Below are 22457 nucleotides of genomic sequence, written 5' to 3'. Positions count from 1 at the left end.
CACACACACACACACACACACACACACACACACACACACACACACACACACACTGCAGCAAGCGCCTGGGCAGGAGCTCAGCGAGAGCCGTTCAACTGATTTGTGTGGAAGGAATATAAGGGCATAGGTAAACTTAATGATGCAAAACTATAACCACCCGATTTATCAATCATCTCAACAATTCATTTTCCGTCTAATTCCAGTAGAAAGTCAAAGGGCCTATTATCACTGAAAACTTCCACACTCAAGCACCACCTCTATGTGTGCGAGGCTCTTGCCCAAACACGCAGCTAATACCTTAGGCGGTCAATACAAATCTCTTCTAGGGAATAATTACCGCAAACAAGCGCAGGTTATCAAATTTGCTCTTAATGGGTGAATCATGTCTTGTCCCCCATGCGCCTCCCTAACTGAAGAACAGCTTCAGGCTAGAACTCCTGTATGCGTGTGTGTGCGTGTGCGTGTGCGTGTGTGTGTGTGTGGGGGGGGTGCTCGTAACAAAAGATGCAGACGACTCCCTCCATCTCTCTTTCTCTCTCCCATCCCGGCCTAATTTCTTCGGCACTAAGCGGAGAAGACATCAATGAAAAAGCACAGGGCCCTAAAGCGGTGGCCGCTCTCAGACCTACAGGGCTGTCAGTGAGCGTACTTAGCCCCTTACAGTCATTAACGTCTTCGGCTAATTGTGAAATTCATTAAATCAAAAGATCGCCCCTCCACTACCCCACCCACGACTCCCACCCTTGTCCAATGTCGTTCATGAAAATGGATGTACTTTTCAGGGTGATGAAGCCGTAACTGGCGAGGTGATTAAAGTGGCGAGACAGGCGCCAAAGAAAAAGGAAAAAAGGAGGACAAAGGAAAAAAAAGAAAAATTGTTTGATTTTAATTTCAAGGCGCCTCTCTACTTTGTTACTGTGTTTGAAACTACACACTATTGGCACTTGAAAATAGATAAAGAGCTGATAAATGTTTGGTGTGGAAAAGGGGGGGAAGACAATTTTAGAGATGACAAGAGGATGTCAAGACTTAAGGGTTTTATTAAAATTTGCTCACATCTCATCAAGTCTGTAATGGATTTAATGCCCTTCTTAGAAACGCTAAACATTCAACCATTTCTTGACACTGCAGAAATTGTTTAATCTAAATTTCAGATGTTGGATGTTTTGATATTATTTAAGTTTGAAAGTACTTTTTCTGCAAATTACGAGCACTCATCTTTTCATGTCTGACACAAAGGTGTTAGACATCTTTGACACCTGAGGACTTAACATTGAATTCTTGTGCTTATATGTGTTAAGTGCAGCCTTTTTGAAGCTGTCCCTCATCGTGGTATGTGTTTTCCATGTGAGAGTGTGTGGGCTATAGTGTGTGGGCGTGTGTGTGTGTGTCTTTAATGGTCTTGCCCCCCGCACATAGCATGACTAGGCAGGAAAGTGGCGGAGAGAAATTAATTAAAGTGCCTTGAATGACAGTTTGCTCAAGGGCACACAAGACCATCACGCGCCATGGCATGTCCTCATTGTCATGGTGCCCCCCCCAATCCTTCTCTCTCTCTCTCTCACTTACACACACCCCACGCTCTCCGGGATCCATAAGTGAGTGACTGGACACGACATGGTTTTAATGGGCCCGTCCATTATATCAACTCCCTCTCTCCCCTCCCGTTGTAATGGGATTGTTCTTTGGCCCGCCAGTACGGCGGGCACACACAGGGGTCTCTGTCGCGGAGACGTGCGGCGGCAGCACGGGGGCGCCGACAATTTGTGTTTAATAAAATCTCCAAACACTCCCAGGGCACTTGTGTCGCAAGCCGGCATTCAGACACCTCGGCACGCCTCACGACGCAACGAGGCCAGCGCCTTCCGCCCTCAACGAGCGCCTTCGATATTTGTTTTCGCGACGTCTTCATTATTTTTCTCTCGCTTAGCGGATGCCATTTGGTTCCCTAGGTGACCCTTCGCCAGCCATACCTAGTCGATGCTGACAGGCAGACACCAGGAGATGACGCCCACTTTTCCAAAGGGGAACAGTTCTGGATCTTCATTCCATGCAGAATGATCCTAAAATGGTCCCTCTTTAATAAGTATAACCATAATGACGTCCAAATCCTCGCAGGGTAACAGAGTACATTCTGAATCAAAAAGAAAGCTACAGTGCTACACTGTCAGACTGCCATATAATGTATAAATAGTGTGTAGTGGTTCAGCTGAGCAGCTAGCTGACCTGATTGGAGACACCTTCATTCTCCTCTCTCTTCTGTGGAAAGGACAGTCCGTGAGTCGCCGCACATCACTCCTCCACAGCGAGAAAAGAAAATAGGAGATAACAAGTGTCTCTCAGAGGACAACATATCTCATATGTTACGTTCAAAAAGCGCCTTTGCTTCTGCCAAGACAGCGCTATTCAGAGGAGCTGAGGTGGCCTGACACTCACTGTCGACTGTGAGAGGCACGTCATTGAGTTATGAAAGACCACAAAGCAGCACTTTGGCTACAGACAAGATGACACAGCACTTTGAAGGGTTCAGGCTCAGGGTTGGATTTAGAAGAAGTAGGAGCACAATTCACTGCCTCACCTTGTTGAACAGTCGAGCTGTGTTGACCCTTTTTCCTGTCTTCTTCTTCTTTCTGTTTTCTTTTTTTTTTTCGCAATGAAACCATTCCTGTGCATTCGGTGGACTCTTATGGCCCGCAGTGCACACACAGGCATCGCTGTGATTCATTTACACTGACAGAGCTGTTTTCGCAGATAGACCCGCGCATAAATATGCCACGCCGCACAGCTGGAAAACGTAGAAATTCATCAGGGTTTAAAAAGTGGAGGAGGAAGGGGGAGATTAACGTTTCACGAGTTTCCTCTTAAATATATACGGTTACGTAAACAGAACGCCAGACGTCAGGCGGGCTACGGCAGTCTTGAGCCGAGCCAAGCCAAGCACAAAGCACTGGTTTCACTGAGTATTTGAAAGGGAGGAGGGGGAGTTTCTTTTCCTTAAAGGTTTTCCATATCAACATGTACGGAAAAGTCAAAGCTGAAATTTTAGCTGGGAAGCCGCACAGAACCAATCCATTTCCATCGCGCTGACAATTCTGCATTAAGAGATTACTTCAGTGTGACTTAATTTATGGCAGGGGTGGGGAGAAGAGTGGTGTGTACTCCGAGGTCAGAACCGAGCTTTGTCATGAGACGGTGTGACGGCATCTGAAGAAAAGCCACTCGGTGTCAACTACCTGTCTCGCTTTGACAGTCTGCAAACTCCCCCATCGCGGAGGAGAACATTATCAACTGACGCCTTGATGAGGCTTTGCTCCCCCATGTGCACTGAGTCAACGCTTGGCTGAGACTGGCCGATGGAGCCAAGGAGCCCTGAGACAGTCCAGATGGAGTCATCTGCCTCTCTTTCACCCTCTGCCACAACACAATTCCAAGTATGGTCCAAAAAAGCCTTTTCTCTTTCAGGCTCTGAGACAGACAGAGAGAGGGACAGAGAGGGGAAGAGAAAGAGAAAGAGAGAGAGAGAGAGAGAGAGAGAGAGAGAGAAAGAGAACTTAAACCATTTAAACATTAAAAAAAGTATCATGACTTTACTGTCAACACTTCTTCTTCACACCTCAGACATCTCCATTCTTGCCCCCAACTCTCTCCCTATTTCGCTAGAAGAGACGACAAAAAACCCACACAGGTTCGACACGCTGTCCAGACTCCAGACAGTGTTGTTCTTATTTTGGTTAAGACTATACCAGCAGGAGGGACAAGAGCCTAGCTGCAGCTCCACCCCCACTTCCCCTCTCAAACACCTCTTTTCCAAAACAAGGAATAAAAAGTTGTCTTCATTTCTTTTTTTTTTTCCTCGGACTCGGACGAGTACGGGGTGGCGGCGGTAGTGCTAGTAGCAGTGTCCTTCAGCCTTCCCCCTGCTGCACAGAGGCAGGAGTGGCTGGAACACACAGTCAGACTCTCAAGAGGCCTGAGCGGCCCTGATGACAGGCCCCTATAAAAAAGGTGAATGACTTCTTGGCGGAGAGGGAGGCACGCTGCAGGGACACTGAGCACTTCGAGACGGGCGAAGACTCACTCCAGGCTTTCTGCTGGACTCCATAAAATGGGCTGTTGTTGTTGGATCGACTCCATTTTTAAAAGTGCTTTCATTGTTGACCTCACTCTCCCTCCCACTCTTTCTTGTTCGGTGTTTGCACAGACTCCCCAAACCCTGAGATAATCATGGAACACTAACGACCTTTTTACGCATCTGTGAATAGACGATCATTATGGAAGTGATTTCAATCTGTTGTCCTTGCTTCACCTCTGCTACTGACACCAGTTCAGGGACAATGCCGTACACGGCCAAAGACATTAATGTGTTGTAAGTCGACCGGCAAAGTATCCAAGTCTCACGGTGTCGCATGGCTTCCATTTCTCTTCAGGTAGTTTTGTGCCTTGCACTGATAAAAGGAATCCCTTCAAGCACAGACACTATCATGCTCATCCCAAGGAGTCAATCACAACTACACGGCTATCGGTAAAAGAAGTGAGTAGATCACCAACTCTGGGGGGACAAAATGCCAAAAAAGAAAATATTAGCTAAACCCCGTTCGCAGAGATTTGATGCAAATATCTCCGAGCTATGTCTACAAATCATCTTGGTGGCTGGGCTCTGTGAAAAAAAAAATCCTTCACTGGAACAATGCTCAACCCAGCATTAGCCGTTGCTGCCCTTGGCAAGCCGAGATAAGGCTATCTTATTCCATCATCGCTAAACAAGATTGAGCAAAGTACATTAGGCAGAAAAATACAAACAAATTACACAGGCTTTGGGCAAGCTTCTTTATCTCATGTTTGTGAGGCTGTTAGCATTCAAGGGAAATGTGCTCGTGTGTAATAGATCCTGTCCTGCCACTTCCACACCAGCAGAAAACAATGCAAGCCCTGCCGCTATCAGGGGCATTATGCTAGCCTTCCTCAAAAGGCAAAACAAGCGACAAAAAACATGATGCTCTCTAACGAAAAAAGAAGGAATTGATTTCCAGAAATGTGAAAAACAAAGCTGCAAAGCTAAAGAGAAAAGGAGGAAAATGGGTGAAGCAAATTTCTCAGAGCAAAGAGAAAGGCATATTAAAACTCTTTAAAGCCATTTATGTTGAACTAAAAGGAAACACAATGACAGGCTAATAGTAGCTGTGGACCCTGCAGGCTTATTGACTAGCATGCTCTCCCACCACCTCAAAGCCTCTCTGTCCGAAACAGGTGCACTTTTCTCATATTAGCCTTCCTATTGATCGGCTACCTCCTAGGAGTGACCTCCAAGTTCATGATTTATGTATTAAGTAGGTCTGAAGATATTGAATCCTTTTTATGCCTCCGCAATAATGTGGCGGTAATCAGAAGGGTTTGATTTTTCTCTCTCTCTCTCTTCATCTCTCTCTCTCTCTCTCTCCCTTGAACAATGCTTTAGTGAACGCTGTGTTGCTGACACCTGCGAGCCATCGATCGTTGCGGCCGGCCGGCTCTCTCTGTCCCGTGGCCTGTTTGAGTCCTCACAGTGGGACAGCCCAGACGAGCGCTCCGGTTCCCTTCACAGGTGCCTGATAAAAGTTTCAGCAGCAATAAAGCCAGATACAAACAGCAAGAAGAAAGAGAGGGGAGGGCAGGGCAGGGGAGAAAACAAGCCAGTGTTTGGACCGGCCGGATGAGAGAAAACTCCTCCTTTCCTCACACACACACACACACACACACACACACACACACACACACACACACACACACACACACACACACACACACACACACACACACACACACACACCTTTCCCAATCTCTGGAGCCCCCCGGTCTTGTCTGCTGATGTCGATAATGGGGCGGGGGCCGATGGCGAGGGAGCCCTGAGAGAACGGCGAGATCGGGGATTATCTCAGCCGACTCCGTGTTGTAACACACACACACCGGCGGAAGGAAATGTTCGCAAAAGATCTACAAAGGCCATGCACTGCAGCACTCGCGTGGATTTCCATGACATCTTCCAAGAGTTTAAAAGACAAAAGAAAAGAAAGAAAGAAAGAAAAACAGACCCAGTACATATTGGCCCCAGGAAACCTATTAATGACCCCACACACACACACACACACACAAACACACCCACCTCACCCTTTCTTGGAGAACAATAACACAAAAGCGTTGATGAGACTTAGACAGAAACATCAAGGTTTTCACCTGAAGCATCCATCTCATCATCCATTATATTCTAGCAAAAGTCAGTTCTAAAGTTATAGCAGCATTTTTTGTGTGTGTGTGAGCAAATGGCACATGGCAATTTATGCACAGAGGATTATGATGGAATACTAAGGTGTAAAACATCACAAATGCATTGTTTTTGTATTACAGCACAGTAATACAGGCTGGAGAATGTTATCAGATTTGCCTTTATGCTGCCTTGAATACAGTGGGGATTAACCAAACGGAACCCTTTAGCACAATGCAGCCAAAACAAACATGTAATCCTAGCAATCAAAACACTGCTCATCTAGTCCAATTCTGTTGTGAGAAAATGGACCTCACTCTGGCAAAAAAGTTGGTTTTGACAGGATCCATGTAACAAAAGTGGACCGAGACAGCTGTGTAACATCTAAAACTGTAGGGGTCACACAGTTTGGACGTAACTGACCGTACGAGAGGGGTCGTGTTGTGGTGGGTCGGGGTGGTTTCCAAGAGGGAGACTGGTTGTCAGGGAGGATGTGGGAAAGGCAGCAGAGTCCCCCCGTTCTTCAGTACAGGCGGACAGAGCAGGAAGGATGGAGGGCCGCGCTAACTTGTTTTCGTGTAACGGCGGGCTTCTGACCTAACCTTCTGAGAGCCGAGTCTGTGCCTGTCCATACAGTTTTCACAAAGAGAGAAACACACACACACACACACACACACTTCTACTGACAGATATGCATAAACACGCATACATCTTCAGACATGTGTGCACCATACTCAGACACAGACACACACGTGCACACACACGCACATACAGTATACTGTATCTCTGAACAGTCCCCAACCCACCCACTCATGTACATCCTTCTTCCTCTCCCCGTGGCGCGGTGGGCATGAACAGGGGGCCTGGCCTGGTCTTAGATGACTAATATAACCCTTTGGAGGAGCCTGGAGGGGGAAGGGGGGCTGGTGCTTCAGCCCTGGGGTGACTGACACAGTTGATCTTGATCACGGGCAGCGTGCCTCTGTTGTAACGGTACAGTATTGATACAGCCGCAGGGACACAGGCAGCAGGGCCTCGGCGCGTACGGATATGAAAATAAAACAGACGCTACCTAATTCTCCCTGACAATGTTGATATTTCATTTGCTCAGAGTCATCCTAAACACTGAGCTCTTGAAGCCAAAAGAAGCATTGTGCCGTATTTTTATTTTATTTTAAGGCAACCTGTGGACAGATGTTTTCCTTTTACCTCTTTCTTTTCTTTGATTCTTCTCTCTTTTTTCCACCGGAATGCAAGATAAAGCCGACATTCAATCCGGGGTCTTGATTTATGAGGCACGCGCTTTAAGAAAAGGACACATCAATCTCTGGCCACATCCCCTGCAATCAGCGTCGACGTGGAGAAATGAAAGACCCCCCCCTCCCCTCCCCTCTCCTCTACCGTCATCCAAAAACTTATTTCTCCCACTGAAAAGGACCCCTGGTTCAAAGATCAGCCTCATCTACTGGCTGGCCGAGGGTATGTTATGGCATGTCTCTCTCAGATTACACACTTCAAAGCTGGGGAGACGACCATGTCGCCATTCAGTGGAGGGGACAAATGCAATGGCCGTATTGTCGCATTGCTATTGTAACCACTGCATGGGGGAATTTTTTAGGGGGGTTGACAAAACAGTGAAATAAAATGATTCCTTCTTTTGATTTTTAAATGGTTCACTGTGCTCACTGAGGGAAAGAGAGAAGAGTTGAAATTGCATTTAAAAACGATGTTTTCAAAAAAGCCGTAGGTGGCACTGTTGCCTCACTGACTGTGAGTTTTAGAGTTTCAAGGATAGTGAGGAGGCATAGAAGGTGGCTGAATAGAAGAGAGAGGAAGAGAGAGAGGGAGAGAGAGGGGGGAAACGAGTCTGATTCAATGCAGCACCTCAAGAATTCTTTCATCTATGTTCATGTGTCATTTGCCAAATAGATTTTAATAACATCTAATTCATTCAAACCGCTAGGATGGATCTTTCAAAATATCACACTTCCAAAACAGAACACATTTTTGATGCTAAAACTGCTCTTTCCTGTGAGGCTGATTTAATAGCTAATTATCATTCAAGTTTTTTTTTTCTCTTCATCTTCCATCCACCACAAATAAAACTCAGAATTGGCCTTGAGTGAATAAATCAGAGGACTTTAAATAAACTAAAGGCCCTACTTCTATGAAACGGAAAAACAGAAATGGCAAACTTTTTGATAAAACATTGGCAAATTCCCACTTTAACCTCAACTCCTCCATATAATATCTCTATCGGCGAGGACCGTAAATATATCTGGCAATATCCTTTTCCTAGGGAGAAATGTCAGAAACTACAAAGAAGTGGTTGACACCGGCCCAGTCACCAGTCAGGCCAGAAAGCCACTGACCACTCATCGCCGGGCGGCAATAAACCGCAGAGAGGTGCAGGGGGAAGGGCACCCCTAAATAGTCATACAGGAAATATGTCCGTGTTAGTGACACAGGGAGGATATGACTGTTTATCACACGCTGCTGTAAGTCCACAACTCTTCACAAATCCTGTAAACAATGTAAGGGCTCCCCATGTCAGGGGGGGGGCTTGTTTTCTATCCTGTGCCCCCTGGGGCCCCCACCACACGGCACGTTCCAGGTTGGGGGTCATTTGAATCCTGTACTGGATGTGGGAAATTAGGGAAACTTCATCACATGACCTCACCCAGGCCAACCAGGGTCTGAAGAGGTGTGTGTGTGTGTGTGTGTGTGTGTGTGTGGGGTGATGTGTAGGACGTGTGTAAAAGCAACAGTGGCACAAGGGAGGGATGAGAAGAGAAAAAAGAGAGGAGAGGAGAAAACAGAGGACGCTGTGAAAAAGACACAGAGAGGGAGGCAGGGGAGAGAGAGTCAGAACGCCTCAGGCAGGTTCTCGGGCCCTCCCTGAAAGCTCTAGCTGTGTTGCGTCGGACAGGGCACCTGGAGGACCCCCGCGCTGAATGAACATGTCTCGGCATGGACCTGTGGGGAGCCCACTCTCTCCCCTTCCTGTTTACATCGTGTCAGGCCATCACAGTCCCCCCTCGATGCTCAGCCCTCCAGCAAAAAAAAAAAAAAAACACACACACCAGTCCTCCTCTAAAAAGTAACAGCCCCTTAAAATTTGATGCAGTTCGCATAGAAGAAATATGGGGGGAAAGTACGGGGGAAGAGGTGCTACGCTGCATCAAACCTATGGTACAGTGACGGTAGGCTGTCAGGAGATCTTGGTATTGACGCCAGGTGTATCTACACACTACGCTACTTCCTCCTTCAAGTCAGGTGAATGGTGCCAGGGAGTATTAAACACAAACAAACAAACAAACAAACACACATGAAACCGACACAAAGAACAATAAAAGCTGTCAGATAGCCACCACAGATGACCACCAGATAACCATCAATTATTAGGCTCCAGAATTAATATTTACACACCGACTGGATATAAAATATGAATCTGATGATGCAACTTAAGTATTTACAAATTCCTTTTGCTCTGACATTTGCCAAGGAGTCAAACAATGTACCACCTCATGCAACCACGGTTTTAGACCAGCAGGGAGACACACACATCAATAAAATATAAACCAAAAAAATATAATAGGTCAAAAATGTACAGCAGAAGAGTATAAAACACAACTGGTTTACCACACTAACAAGACAATAGTTATTTCTCCTTAATGAATACTGGCTCATGGAGTTTCTGGAACAAACTTAAAGCTGTGTGAGTGATATGATGTATCTAAATGCACGGTCTGAGAAAGGCACTAAACAGTGAGTGAGTGACTCAGATGTCAACATGGTTCAATTGTGTTCACAAACTTCCACACAGTGGGACATCTATGTCTGCAATTGCTTTGTGTCTACACTGCATGGTAAAGGCACTGGGTGGAATCCTACCTCAGTCTGGTTGAAGCTAGCTAATGCTAGAATTGTGTCCTCCAGCTACTTAAAGTGACTGTGAATCGGCCAGCCGCAAGCCCTGTTAGAGTAGTGTGCTAAAGGGTGAAGAGGTGGCCTGTGAGAGAACGCAGGCCTGCCTGCCAGCCATCACATCACTCTCTCCTCCGGCTGACGCACATGCGTTCAGGAACACTGTCACACAGATAGCAGAGGGTGGGGTGATGACACCATTCCCACACCTCCTCTGAGTAGTGAGTAGCGCTCCGTACAAACACCATTTTCACCTAGAAACTCTACCCTCATTTTCAGCTTCACAGACAAAATATAACAAGTATTTAAACATGTGAACTTATTCTTACACTATCATAACTATGGTTATACTGTTATCACTGTTAACAACCCTACATTTCACCAAATGGTTAAATAGCTGGCAGTCACAAATTGAACAATTAATGGGTGATACAGATTTTCTTGCAAGTTTCTGTGACTCATTTCACCAGTGGAAGCATAATGTGCAACCTGCACTAACTCAAACTGCTGTCTCATGTTGCCATTGGTTTTCACCTTGACCAGCTTCAGTAGGTGGTAGAGATCCTCCACCTCATCGCCTTCTCGTTGACTATACTCCCTCCCGGTGTCTAGACTTGATCCCTCGATGGTGCGTCTATACAGAGGAAGATCCATGGCCTCAGCATAGAGGTCAATGGCCTCATGACCTACAGTCTGGTACATGTAACTGTCCAACTCATCTGGTGAGAAAAAAAATCCCATCATGTTTTTGTTCACAAATTTGCTATTACTTACACCTGTCATCTACTCCACTATGATAGTAAGCTAGTGTCACTCCAGTTCTGACAGTGTGTTTTGTAATGAATGCAGAGGTTGCTCACCTGTGTTTTTAACTGGTCGCAGGTTGGCAAGAGCCACTATTGTATGTCCTGCAGCAACACACTGCATCATATTGTAGCAGCTGTCCTTCCCACCACTGCATGGAAACAGGGAGAATGAATGGTACAAAGATAACACATTTAAACACAGTGGCGTGTTCTATTTCATTATTTTCTAAGTGTGGGAATAGGACAAAAGAATGAGAATAGAAAGAGTACATGCAACTCCAGACTAGGTTACATCCTAAGAACGTCCTCAGGATTTTATAATGACAAGACAACTAACCGATTACATTTGCTGGGGAATTAGTGGTTACTAACATAACTGACATGATAACATGCGTCGACATTGTGTCAATTTATTCATAGGTAGGAATCATCATGGGGTATCAGTAGGCTACTGTCAACAGTAAAAACTTCACACTGCAAGATAGAGGACAGCGGCTATTACCTTATTAGCGCAACAACCTTCATTTTCTGTAATGAAGATTTTCATTTGAGACAAGTACAGTACTCGGGGAACGTTTTAAAAAAGAGCCCTCCCTAAATAATCCGGCGAAAACGGCAGTACACGCCGGTTGTCAGACTGAATTGTAAACACTCCCCACAGAACAACGTGCAGCGGTAACTTCCGGGGTTGAAAGCCCTCTACAGGCGGCTGCCTTATTTACTGCCTGTCTAAAAATAGCACCTCAATGAACGCTTCTAAATGCAAGAGCACTGTTCGGAGTCATGCAAAGTTCAGTACAACACTACATCTTACTGATTTAAACAATGTCATTACACGCTCACGCAGATGACATTACCTGCTTTCAGGACTGAGACTTTCAGAACATAAAGAAAATGGGAAAGGTTAGCCACAGAGAGCCCAAGACATTCCTGAAGCCAGGTTTGTAATCATGTAGTCCTAGCGGCTATGCATATTTCTGGTAGCAGTCTGAATATCTCATTGAAAGTCTTTTAGTTTTTGAAAATTCGTGATAGACATTTGTTATTAGCAGCAAAAACGCCAGAAAAACGTGTTTGCTGCTGTTGCAGTCTTATGTTTGTTAGGCACCCCAGTCTTGCCCTTGAGAAACCGATGTGGAAATAAGCTTTGAGCAGAGTTATTTAAATAATAGCAAAGGAATTGATTATCTTGTCAGCAAAGCTTCTGACATTTTATTTATTTAGTTAGTTTTTTATGGGGGGCAGGTTAAAACCCAAATGAGAATGGAAAGGGTAATGCTGTACTTGAAAGGACTATATTGAACAAACTTGCCGTATTTCAACCAAACTATTCAGAGGACTTTTACAAACAGTAGGCTATGGTTGCACCAGAATATATTGAACAAAATTGGCATATTTCAACCAAACTATTCAGATGACTTTTACAAGCAGTAGTGGTTGCACCAGGGCTAAATGCGCTCAGCCAACAATATATCTAGCCCAAGCAGAACAACAAAAGCCCATATTGTGCTATTCACACAGGTTGTGTTTTCCCCCTCTGAGGCAGTGCCGTGGCTTAGAGGAAAGCCTTTGATGCTCCTTTTGCTCTCTCAGTTGTTGTGCCAGAGCAGAATAATTGCATTGCCTTTGTGTACTTCCCTCACCTTCTGCCCCTAAGCAGGCCATAGGCAACTGATTTTGTCTGAATGTACAAAATTGAAAGAGACATCTCCTCAGCCTTCTGCTTTTCCAAATGTTCCCCTCCCCAGTTTTCTTTTCTCTCTCTCTTTTTTTTAGATTTTTTAGATCTGCCAGTGCCGTAGAAGTATATTGATAAACTGTAGGTAGCCTATCTAAAAAGAGACCTGGAGAAAGTGACCTAGCAGTGGCTTTACTAGCATGCAATATGCAAGATGGTGGCAGTCAGTTGATCAGTGTCTATCCACTTGGGATAACCAGAGGGGAATATCGTTCAACTGTTTACTCAAGTTGGTGTAATTTTTCTATAAAGCTATTTCTATTCATACAGCGTATCAACTGTTGATTTTCAATATCAGCAGTATTTTGGAAAGTTGTGTGATGGTTTCATGGTGTGAAAATCACAATCTACTCTATTGTGCCTCACCCTTAGTGCTCCCCACCATAACAAGTTCCAATATGTCTTTTGGTCAGTGACATTATATCAAACCGACTACTGATATTCACATGTTGTCAGACATGGCCATGACTGATGTAAATGACCACACTTAACTTTACTGGCTCATTAAATATTTCATTTCCTCAGAGATTAATAAAGAGCTTTGTTGTTCATTTTTATTTGTGGCTGTAGTTGGCTGGTTTAAAAGAGAGCTTTATGTCCTTTTTGTAGCCACGTGGAGGATAAAAAGTGTTGATGGATAGTGCCACTGAGGCACAGGCAATGAAGTGAGTATGAGGAGCATAAATATGGAGGCTAGGCAAGGGGAAATGGAATGACACCCTTGGCCTTTTCCTTAAAAGAGCATGTACATACGACAGTTGATTTACACAGATACACAAACTAATTTTTGTTGCACAAGGACACAAAAACTTTGGGGCGCAATGAGAAAGCAAGGCCTGAAATCACCGGCTGATGTATTGAGTGCCGGGACAAGCCAGTCAAGGTTGAACAGAGAGAAGTAAGAAAATCACACTCTCTGCTGTTGTGTTTATGTTCTGTTTTTAAAGGTGTATGGATTTCATGAATTGTGCAGTGTGACATTGGTGTGCTTTCCAGAGATGCATTGGAGATGTTTATGTTTGCATTTATTAGACACTGACGATTTTTTTTTTAGTTTTGTGTAACTAATGGCTGAGTAATGATTAATACTTTAGTGATGGAGAAATGACAGCTGCAGAAATCCTGATTTACTTAAAGGGAATTTTAAAAGCAACATATTTGGTGTTAAAAACAATGTTCTCTGTTGGCATGTGCACAATTCATATGACCTCATCTTTCAAAGGGATGTCTCCATTTTCCTGAACAAATAGTACAGTGGTTCTTGAAAGGCATTTGCTTTTAACAATCATTTCCCTTCCCATTACCTTGTATTTGTAGCCTTCCCTTAACAGGGAAACCTGCTTGAGCTCAAAGCAGGCCCACACTCCGTGTTCTGACTTGGCATAGAATTCAATTTGGGCTGCAATTTTTCATGTGCCCACAAAACAAAGTGCAGAGCCGCCTCTCTGTTTGTAGCCGTTTGGAGTGGTTTATAATCGGCAGCTTTGTCCGGCGGTGACACCTGGCTGTGCTCAGACCTCTGCTCATTCTCTGAGGTCGCTCTGTTTCTCTCTCTCTCTCCCTCTCTTTCTCTTTCTCTTGCATTCTCTCTCTCTAACACATTCTTTCTCTCTCTGTGTCTTCAGGCTCACCAGGCCTCCCCAGCACAGTCTGCCTCAGACAGTGATGGATTCGGCTCTACATTCTATTCAACAGCCCATGCACGCAAAACGCAGGCTTCCAGTCCGGCCCTAATGACTGATGAAAGCGGCCGTGAGGGGAGCCTGGGCGCTTCTGCCGCTGATTGAACATTTACTTCAAATTACTGGAAATGAAGCTGAAGAGAAGACTTGGGTAATTGTGCTTCAGGAATGGCACGTGAGTGTTGAGGGCACACTGTTTAACACAGAGATGCTTACACACACACACACACACGCATGCAGGCACGCACACATACATATACACACACACACACACACACACACACACAAACACACAAGTACACAAAAACAAACACACAAATACTCACACTTTCATGAAAGGAGAAAACTATATACACAACTTAGACTTAAAATGCACATTTAGTACTAGAGGGCTGATTTGCAGAGGTCCATAAGAAAATAGGTCCCCCAAATTCTTGATTCAGATCCATAATATGATTCCCTCCATCAGAGCCTCATTAGCGATAGCATCACACTAATGATGCCTCATTGGGGCCAAACCACATCCAAAGCAGTTAGTAAACAAACCTACATGGGGAACCGTGCCCATTTTTACAGACAATTAACTATCACAAGGCTTCTAAATGGATTAGCATTCCCATTAATGTCTGAAGCCAACATGGTCTTGATTGGAAATGTTAGGAGATGTGCCCTGAGCAGCACTATTTGATTCAAATTGTGTTTGATCACAGAATGATCCTGTAAATGTCTCCAGTCAGCAAATAATGGCAACGAGTGTTGGGACCTTTTTCCGAGAGTCTTCGGCTCTCTTTCGCTGATTGTTTATGGGAGAGAAAAACAATAGAAGGACTGATTTGATGAAGGCAAATGCGTTTTTGTTATTTTCATGAAAATGAACCACTTCTCTCTGGTAAAGATTTGCTTTATTTGGTCCTAGTTGTCTTAGAGTTTTATGTGAGTACCAAAAAATAAGTCACCCTTAACTTCTTGCAAACATTCAACCTAATGCTAACAGTGATTTCTCAGTAGTGTTCTATCAAGTCACAGTTACAAATTACTTATGTAGCCTCCCATACATCACAATATAATGCGATTTTCCAAACTGGTGAAATTTCCTTGATTCAAAAGTGCTTTCCTTCCAACAATTCAACAAGATCAGTGCTCATTTTTTCCAGCCTCCTGTGAAGTCACAGCCAAAGGGATGTGGTCCATTAGAGTACATGATTCCCCCTTCATTATAAAGCAGCCTGAGAAAACTGCACCCAGTGCAGCCCTGCTTGCACCTGACCCCGGTGCCAAAGACAATTAGAAACCCAGACGCTCTAACATTTCACAGGATCGCACACACCAGTTTTAATCCATGGCCTTATCTTAATTATCAGAAAGGGAGTCTGGAAATCCAGACTCCAAAGCTTTCCTGATTTCATGTCCAAATATTTCTCCAATCACTCATAACGGATACAAATACTCTGCAGGTATTTTACAAGTTTTTTTTCCCCCTTGTGCAAAATGCTTCAAATGTGTGAAGATTGATTAGTGCTCTTTAAATTCCAGCAGCAAAGGAAATTAGTTCAATTCTGGACAGGATCTGTTTTTCTCTTTCAAATGTTCTGAAGTGTTTTTCCCATTTAAGTCAAATTCATTTTTGCAGAGGGCTATTTCTACTGTTTTTATGTAGAGTGCCTCTCCTTTCTCAACAGGAGTATTTGTATTTTTTTTATTGTTAATGATGGTCCAGGAGTATTTTTCATCTATTGCCTCAGCCTTGGCCATGAAGTGATGGTGTAGGCCATAATTGGGATGTCTGCTCTCTGATATACAATCTGCGGACAGTTTCCCTCTCGCCCGACAAACACAATCTTAATCCAGGAAATGGCACGCCATCCACATATTGGATGTGACGTTGGAGGGTAGGCTCCGAGGCGATCCCTGTACACCCTCCCTGAGCATCAAAGCTCTTCCTGGGCCTGTTCTGGGTTTCCCCCGTGATGAGGTGTGACACTCGGCAAACACAAAAAAGCCTGCGCCCCTTTCACGGGCCTGCGTTGCTTTTCTTTGAGCCCTCCCCCTGTGCCCTGTGCCAAGTCAGCTTGTCTGGAGTCAGAGTGGGCTCTGGCTCTCCAAATGTGTTTATATGTGTGTGAGTGTGTGTGAGTGTGTGTGGTTACAAAGCCCTTGCTTGTTATGATGTAATCGGTCTCCCCTAATCAAGGCCACCACCTGTTTTGTGTTGGGTCAACACGTGGATGCTGGAGTTGATGCCAGTAACCCTTCCTACTACCCCCGCCTCCCCACCCCAGCTCCGTGCCCCCTCCCCACACCACCCCAGCTCTTGAACCTGCTTTTGCCTTCCACCACCACCACCACCACCACCCATCCCCTTCTCCATCTCCTGCTGGGGCTCCAGTGCACTCCAACTTCAATCAGCGCCGGGCTGCGCCGCACTGCACTGCGCTTACCTCACCACTCCAGAGCGCCTGCATGTGCGCCTGATTGAAAAATTGTTGCCGCTCTAAAAAGGGCTTAATCCACTCCTCTCCTCTCACCCGCCCTCCTCCTCCCCCTCCTCAGGGAAAAAAGGGGATGGGAGGAAGGGAAGAGGAAAGGAAAAAAAGAGAAAAGAAGAAAAGAAAAGCCCATCCAAATGAGAGCGAATGGAATGATGGAATGAGGAGGGAATGGCATAGCAGATCTCTCAGCCCCACTTCATCCCACACCCAAAATAAACACTGTGTGCTGATGAAAAGGGCCCAAAATGGCTGTCAGTGGACACTCAATACCTCTCCTGTGTGGTGCCCCTCTGACACATCCAATAAAGAGCAGCTCCATCCTAATGTGATGCCCCCCCACCACCACAGACACACACACATACCACACACACACACACACACACAGACACACTCTTTTGGAGACAGCAGTAAGACGTCACCTGCCCTCAGTTGGCCAGGATTCCTCCTTGGAGTGCCGAGGAGGTGGCGCTGCCATTTGTCTTGTGGTTTTGATTACTGGCTATTCCTCCACATGCCATCCAGTGTCAACAGTGACTCTATAAATATCCAGACCCACACAGCACATTAGGAGTGAGCCTTCGGGAGTGTGTGTGTGTGTGTGTGTGTGTGTTGGGTGAAAATGACTGTAAGAGAGGGAGAGCTGTTGATCTGCGAGGACAGTTGTGGTGATGGAACACTTTGCTCGTGTCCCAGTCCGGCTGAGGGAGCGAAGGTGTGTGTGTGTGTATGTGTATGTGTGTGTGCACGCACGCACACTTACAGTGAGCTGGAAAGCCACGGCGACCACATGGGAAACATTAATTCCTCCAATCAGAGTTATTATCCGTCTGAGTCACCACCGTCGAGGGCTTTGAAGGGAGCTGGGCCCCTGACGGGCCCATCCGCAGACCCGTGTGTAATAGCACCTAAAATATTTAACTTGGTGAGTGTCTGTCTGCGTGTAAAGTTTTATACATCGGAAACCAAAGGAGAGTTTTATCCCACTGTCCAATTTGGGTTTCACTCCAAAGGCTCGTCCTTGGAAGGCCTAACCACGTTCAGATGTTCGTGGGGATGGCTTTTTGGTGCAGTTGGCTGCTTCTTCCCATGGTGCGGACTAAAATAGACATTTATTTCCACAGGGCCATTGTTATGATGTCTGTAACCCCTGCCTCCCCTCAAGTGCTTCCTCTTTCATGCATGTCCAAAATGCCTTTTCCCCCCTTTCTTCCGCAAGGAATGTGATGCCGTGTTAATGTAAAGCAGTGTTGGTATAACAGTGAGCAGTATATTTTTGTGATAGGCCTACCCATTTTACTTTTAAAACATTCTTTTTATCCCCCCGCCGCTTGCCAATGCAGTGTCTCAAGCGCAGACAAAACAAATCTGAATCATTTTATTTGAACCAGATTTAGTTCCACTGTATTTTAAAACATCCATACCCAGATCATACATCTGATGTAAATGACAAATTGCACGTGTGCTGCACATTTGGAGAGTCAGCTGGGGATATCGAAAGTCGGCGGCCAGCACCAAGTGCCTGAAAGGGTTAAAGACGGCCGGGCTTATGGCAGGTGTTTTGTGAAAGATGGCTTCCAATCATTTAAGACAATTCCGGAGCCTTGACTAACCATAAATAAGAAAACAAAAGCCAAGGCCTTGGCGCGCCATCCTCCCAGAAGCGTTACGGCCCCGTGCTCCAGATGAAAAACTGTATAAGTGTCTGGATATGACCTCAAGTTTACGGCCTGAACCTGTTGATGCTGAGCGATTGATGGTTGCCCAACCGCCGTTGACCGCCCCCAACTCATCCCGACTACTGCCTCATGAGTTTCTATTGCGATAAGCTCTTCAGTGTCTTTGTACCCCTCTCAGGGTTTTTTCTCAGATATATATAGGTGAATTCCATGCACTGGGCCAATCTTGTGTGCGGTTGGAGTTCTGTGATTAAAGTGTATAAAAAGAGAGGCAGCCTCACTAAAGCGGCGTGATTTACGGAGCTGTCACCCCGGTTCAGGCGGGGCAACAAGTTCAGCCCTCAGCAGGAGGAGTGTAATGAAAATGAAACAGGAAACCCAACAGCTATGAGGAGGAGGAGGGGTTGGGGATGGAGAGAGAGAGCGATCGAGAGAGAGAGAGAGAGAGAGAGAGAGAGAGAGACAGAGTGAGGGACGTGGCGGGGATGGGATGAGAGGCCGTGGTCTGTCTGCTGTGGGTCGGGATCAGCGGACAGTGCCCCCATGCTGGGAAAGAGGCGGCCCCCTTGCGAAAGCAGAAAAGTCACAGAGGGCCGTGACCTGCGGCCGACCTCTAGGCGACCCGCCGCTCAGACCCTGCCGCATCATTTCCTGCGATGCAGGATTCATCTGTTGGTTAGAAGGGGCTTTTGATACCTCAAGTGCGGGGCCCGGCTATAAAAGATGCATCCTGGCGCGCTTTCCTATGCTTTGTGTTTATTACCCCCACCCCCACCCTTTCCACCACCACCACCACCAACCGCTCGTACACACACTCACCCTCGCCACCCCACCCATCCTCGCAGAGCCATTAGCCCCTGGCTCACCTTTCCCATCCAGGGTTCACGGCCGGGGCATGTGGACGAGCGCCCAAACAACGAGTGTGCAGGACGAGCGTCTGCGACCCGAGGCGCTCTGATGTTCTTAAGAGCTTCCAAAAGGGAGGATCCTGGGTTTGTTTATGCGATCTCTAACAGCAAATGAAGAGGAAAAAAACATAAAGCACACACAACAGGCAGGCCTCGGGAAGGGAAGGAATCGAGGCAGACGTGGACGCAGATGTCCCATGTCCGAGCACTCGGTTATTCCTGACGTCCCCCAGTCAAAGGGCAGGCCGTGAGAGGGGCCAGCTGGACGCCAGACAGGGGGAGGAGGAGGAGAAGGAGGAAGAGGAGACTGGATTCAAGTGTTGCTCTCATCCCCCCCCACCCGAGGAAGGTCAACCGTTCGGGAGTCTCCTCATCCTCAGGGCCTTAATAGGAATGGAGGGGCCCTGTTTAGCTGACAATGGAGGAGCTTTCCCAAGAAATGCACTGGTGTGAGGAGTCTGGCCAGAACAGACCAGCACCCACCAGCGCCAGGCCACTACACCCCGCCTCCAACCCCCCACCTCCCCCGAGCGAGGAAGGGGCCACTGGCCCGGAGATGGCTGATTCAAGAGCTCGGCATCCAGGACTTCCTGTGGCAGGACAAAGACAGCATGCACGGGAACCAACACACACACACACACACACACACACACACACACACACACACACACACACACACACACACACACACACACACACACACTCACCCTGACACCACCCCAATCTGCATGATGTCAGCACTCCAACCACAAACCTCCATCAGCTACAGCTCCACCGCTATGCCTGATAATACATTTCACACCTCTGCAGCCACACATTTCAGTTAATTATTATGAAAACAAAGGCAAACATACAAATTAAAGCAAAAGTGTATTACATCAGATTAAATTTAAAAAGCCTGCCTCCATTTAAAGTGGCACTGCTTGGACAAATGCTGCCTGTTTAACTCTCTGATGTTCTCATTTGTCACCCTAAATAACCTGCTAATTTTTACTGCTCATTTTCCCCACTCAGGCCTGTGTATTATTTCATATATGCGGGTTTCAGGCCCTTGATATATGAGCCTGGACTATGATGTCAGCGAAAACACTTTCAATAATTGCTATGAGAAATATCCTCAACCTTCCAACACCTTTTCACGTCCAGCCACCGTCCGCAGAAACTTCATCTATCAGCCACTCTCTCTCTCTCTCTCTCTCTCTCTCTCTCTCTCTCTCTGCTAAATCCGTCTCTGTGATGTATGGTTCTCTGCCATCCTTGTGTTAGAATCTGTACTGTTTACATTCTAATAAATGGAAAAGCAAGCAGCCTCCTTGTGCATAATATTTACATGAATTAAAGCTCATGGCTCTGAACTGCTTCGATTAGTGCTGTTACGCTCACTGCATTTGAAAGGTATTCCCAGGTAAATAAAGTACAAGTGTACACACCTGCTGAATAATGTACAAAGTGTATGTGAATGTGGGCTTGTGTGAACATGAAAATGCCCGTTTACGCTCCCCAAGGGGAACAAACAGCACAGTACAGTACATCTAACGGCATCCAACTTTTTTGTTTTGGTTTGGTTTGTTTTTTTTCATCCAAACTTCAAAGCAAGCCACGCCAAGTCACGGGCAGCCCAAAACATGGTGCAACCGCTGTCAAACAGCTTCGTCACACGCCATCATTAGTTCACACCCTCGACCAAACTCCCAACTGGAGAAGGAGACACAACAACACATGAACTCACCCGATCTGTAACACAATCCAGAGCCTTTCAGTTATCACACGTTTTTTTTTTTTTGTCCTTTTCTTTCACTTAGCCGAGCAAATGTAGCTCCAAAAAAAAAAAGTGGGCGCATAGCAGTAATTCCACAGTGGGAACGGCGTACAGGGCCATTGTCATACGGCTTAAATGTAATGGCTTTTAATCACAGGCTTTTAATTAGGGTGCCATTGGTGGATAAATGAAACTGGGGGCCGTGGAGTGTAAATTCCATCAGAGTAGGCTTTCTTCCACGATCAGCACTCGGCGCGGGTCAGAGTGTCTCAAGTTTAATTCTGCTCGGTGCACTCAGTAGATTGCATTACTTTTGTGCATTACCTCCCATTACCCGCTCGTCTCAGTGCGTCTATCACTGGGCTGCATACCTCTCCTGGGCCTGCTTTGCACACTTGCTATTGTTCATTGTGTCTGTCTGTGCTGAGATTACAAAACATTGGGAATGTAGACGGGCAAAGTCTGTCTCCGTCCTAATTCCCATAGTCATGCTGTATATTAATGTTACTGCTAGTGAATAACAGTAGGAGGGACCTTTATATTTTACTAAAGTTTTGTACTGAAATTGTATGTGTAATTTGTTCAGTAATACACACCTGTAACTATACTATATACTATACCGGTGCACCTGTAACTACAGTATACTATAGTCGTCACAGTGTATTGTTCTTCTCACATTCCAGTCTCTCACAGAGTGTCATATAGATTCTCAGAGGAGAGATATGAGCCTTCCTGCCGCATGATTGTTCTGGCTCAGGTGAAACGGATACGCAGCAGAGACAGGGGGCAGGACCGAGCAGTCAGCTGCTGGCTCTTTGTGTCCCCTAGCTCTATTCTACGAGTCCTGAGACAGGAGCTGGCTTCTCATCGTCAGTATGAGGTGGGGGAGGCTTTGAAGTGGTGGGCTAGCAGGCAGAGACACACATGAGATGGTGGGGAAGGAAAGCTGCGCACACCCCTTAGCAGCCATGTGGTCTTCAGAGACCTAGCTAGAGAGAGAGAGAGAAAGAGACAGAGAGAGATATACCTGATATACATATATACTCTCTCTCACGCTCTCTCTCTCTCTCTCAATTCTGTATCATTTCATCATTTCTATCGTTACTCCTGGTGAAACCAACCCCTCACATAGTCAGCCACTGCAGCTTCTGGAGCCTGTGTGGCTGAGGGAGGCCTGGAGACTGGAGCGTTTATGAATGGGGACAGGCTGGGATGCTGCAAGGGGTAACAAATT

General features: G+C 46.0%; 1 protein-coding gene across 2 annotated transcripts in view; it reads right to left on the bottom strand.

The window, feature by feature from the left end:
* The window catches only part of dph6 (diphthamine biosynthesis 6), a 57224-nt gene extending 45591 nt beyond the window's left edge, over window positions 1–11633 (bottom strand). For both annotated transcript variants that reach the window (XM_048228607.1, XM_048228608.1), the window contains exons 1-3: window positions 11474–11633; window positions 11026–11120; window positions 10700–10884 (exon numbers count right to left, since the gene is read on the bottom strand). In XM_048228607.1, the coding sequence (XP_048084564.1) occupies window positions 10700–10884; window positions 11026–11120; window positions 11474–11496 (303 nt within the window). In that variant the 5' untranslated portion in view covers window positions 11497–11633. The remainder of the gene's footprint in view (window positions 1–10699; window positions 10885–11025; window positions 11121–11473) is intronic.
* Window positions 11634–22457: the final 10824 nt, after the last annotated feature.

This window comes from Alosa alosa, chromosome 19 (assembly GCF_017589495.1).
Source record: "Alosa alosa isolate M-15738 ecotype Scorff River chromosome 19, AALO_Geno_1.1, whole genome shotgun sequence".
Classification (NCBI taxonomy): Eukaryota; Metazoa; Chordata; class Actinopteri; order Clupeiformes; family Clupeidae; genus Alosa; species Alosa alosa.
This window is presented reverse-complemented; position numbering and strand designations above follow the sequence as displayed.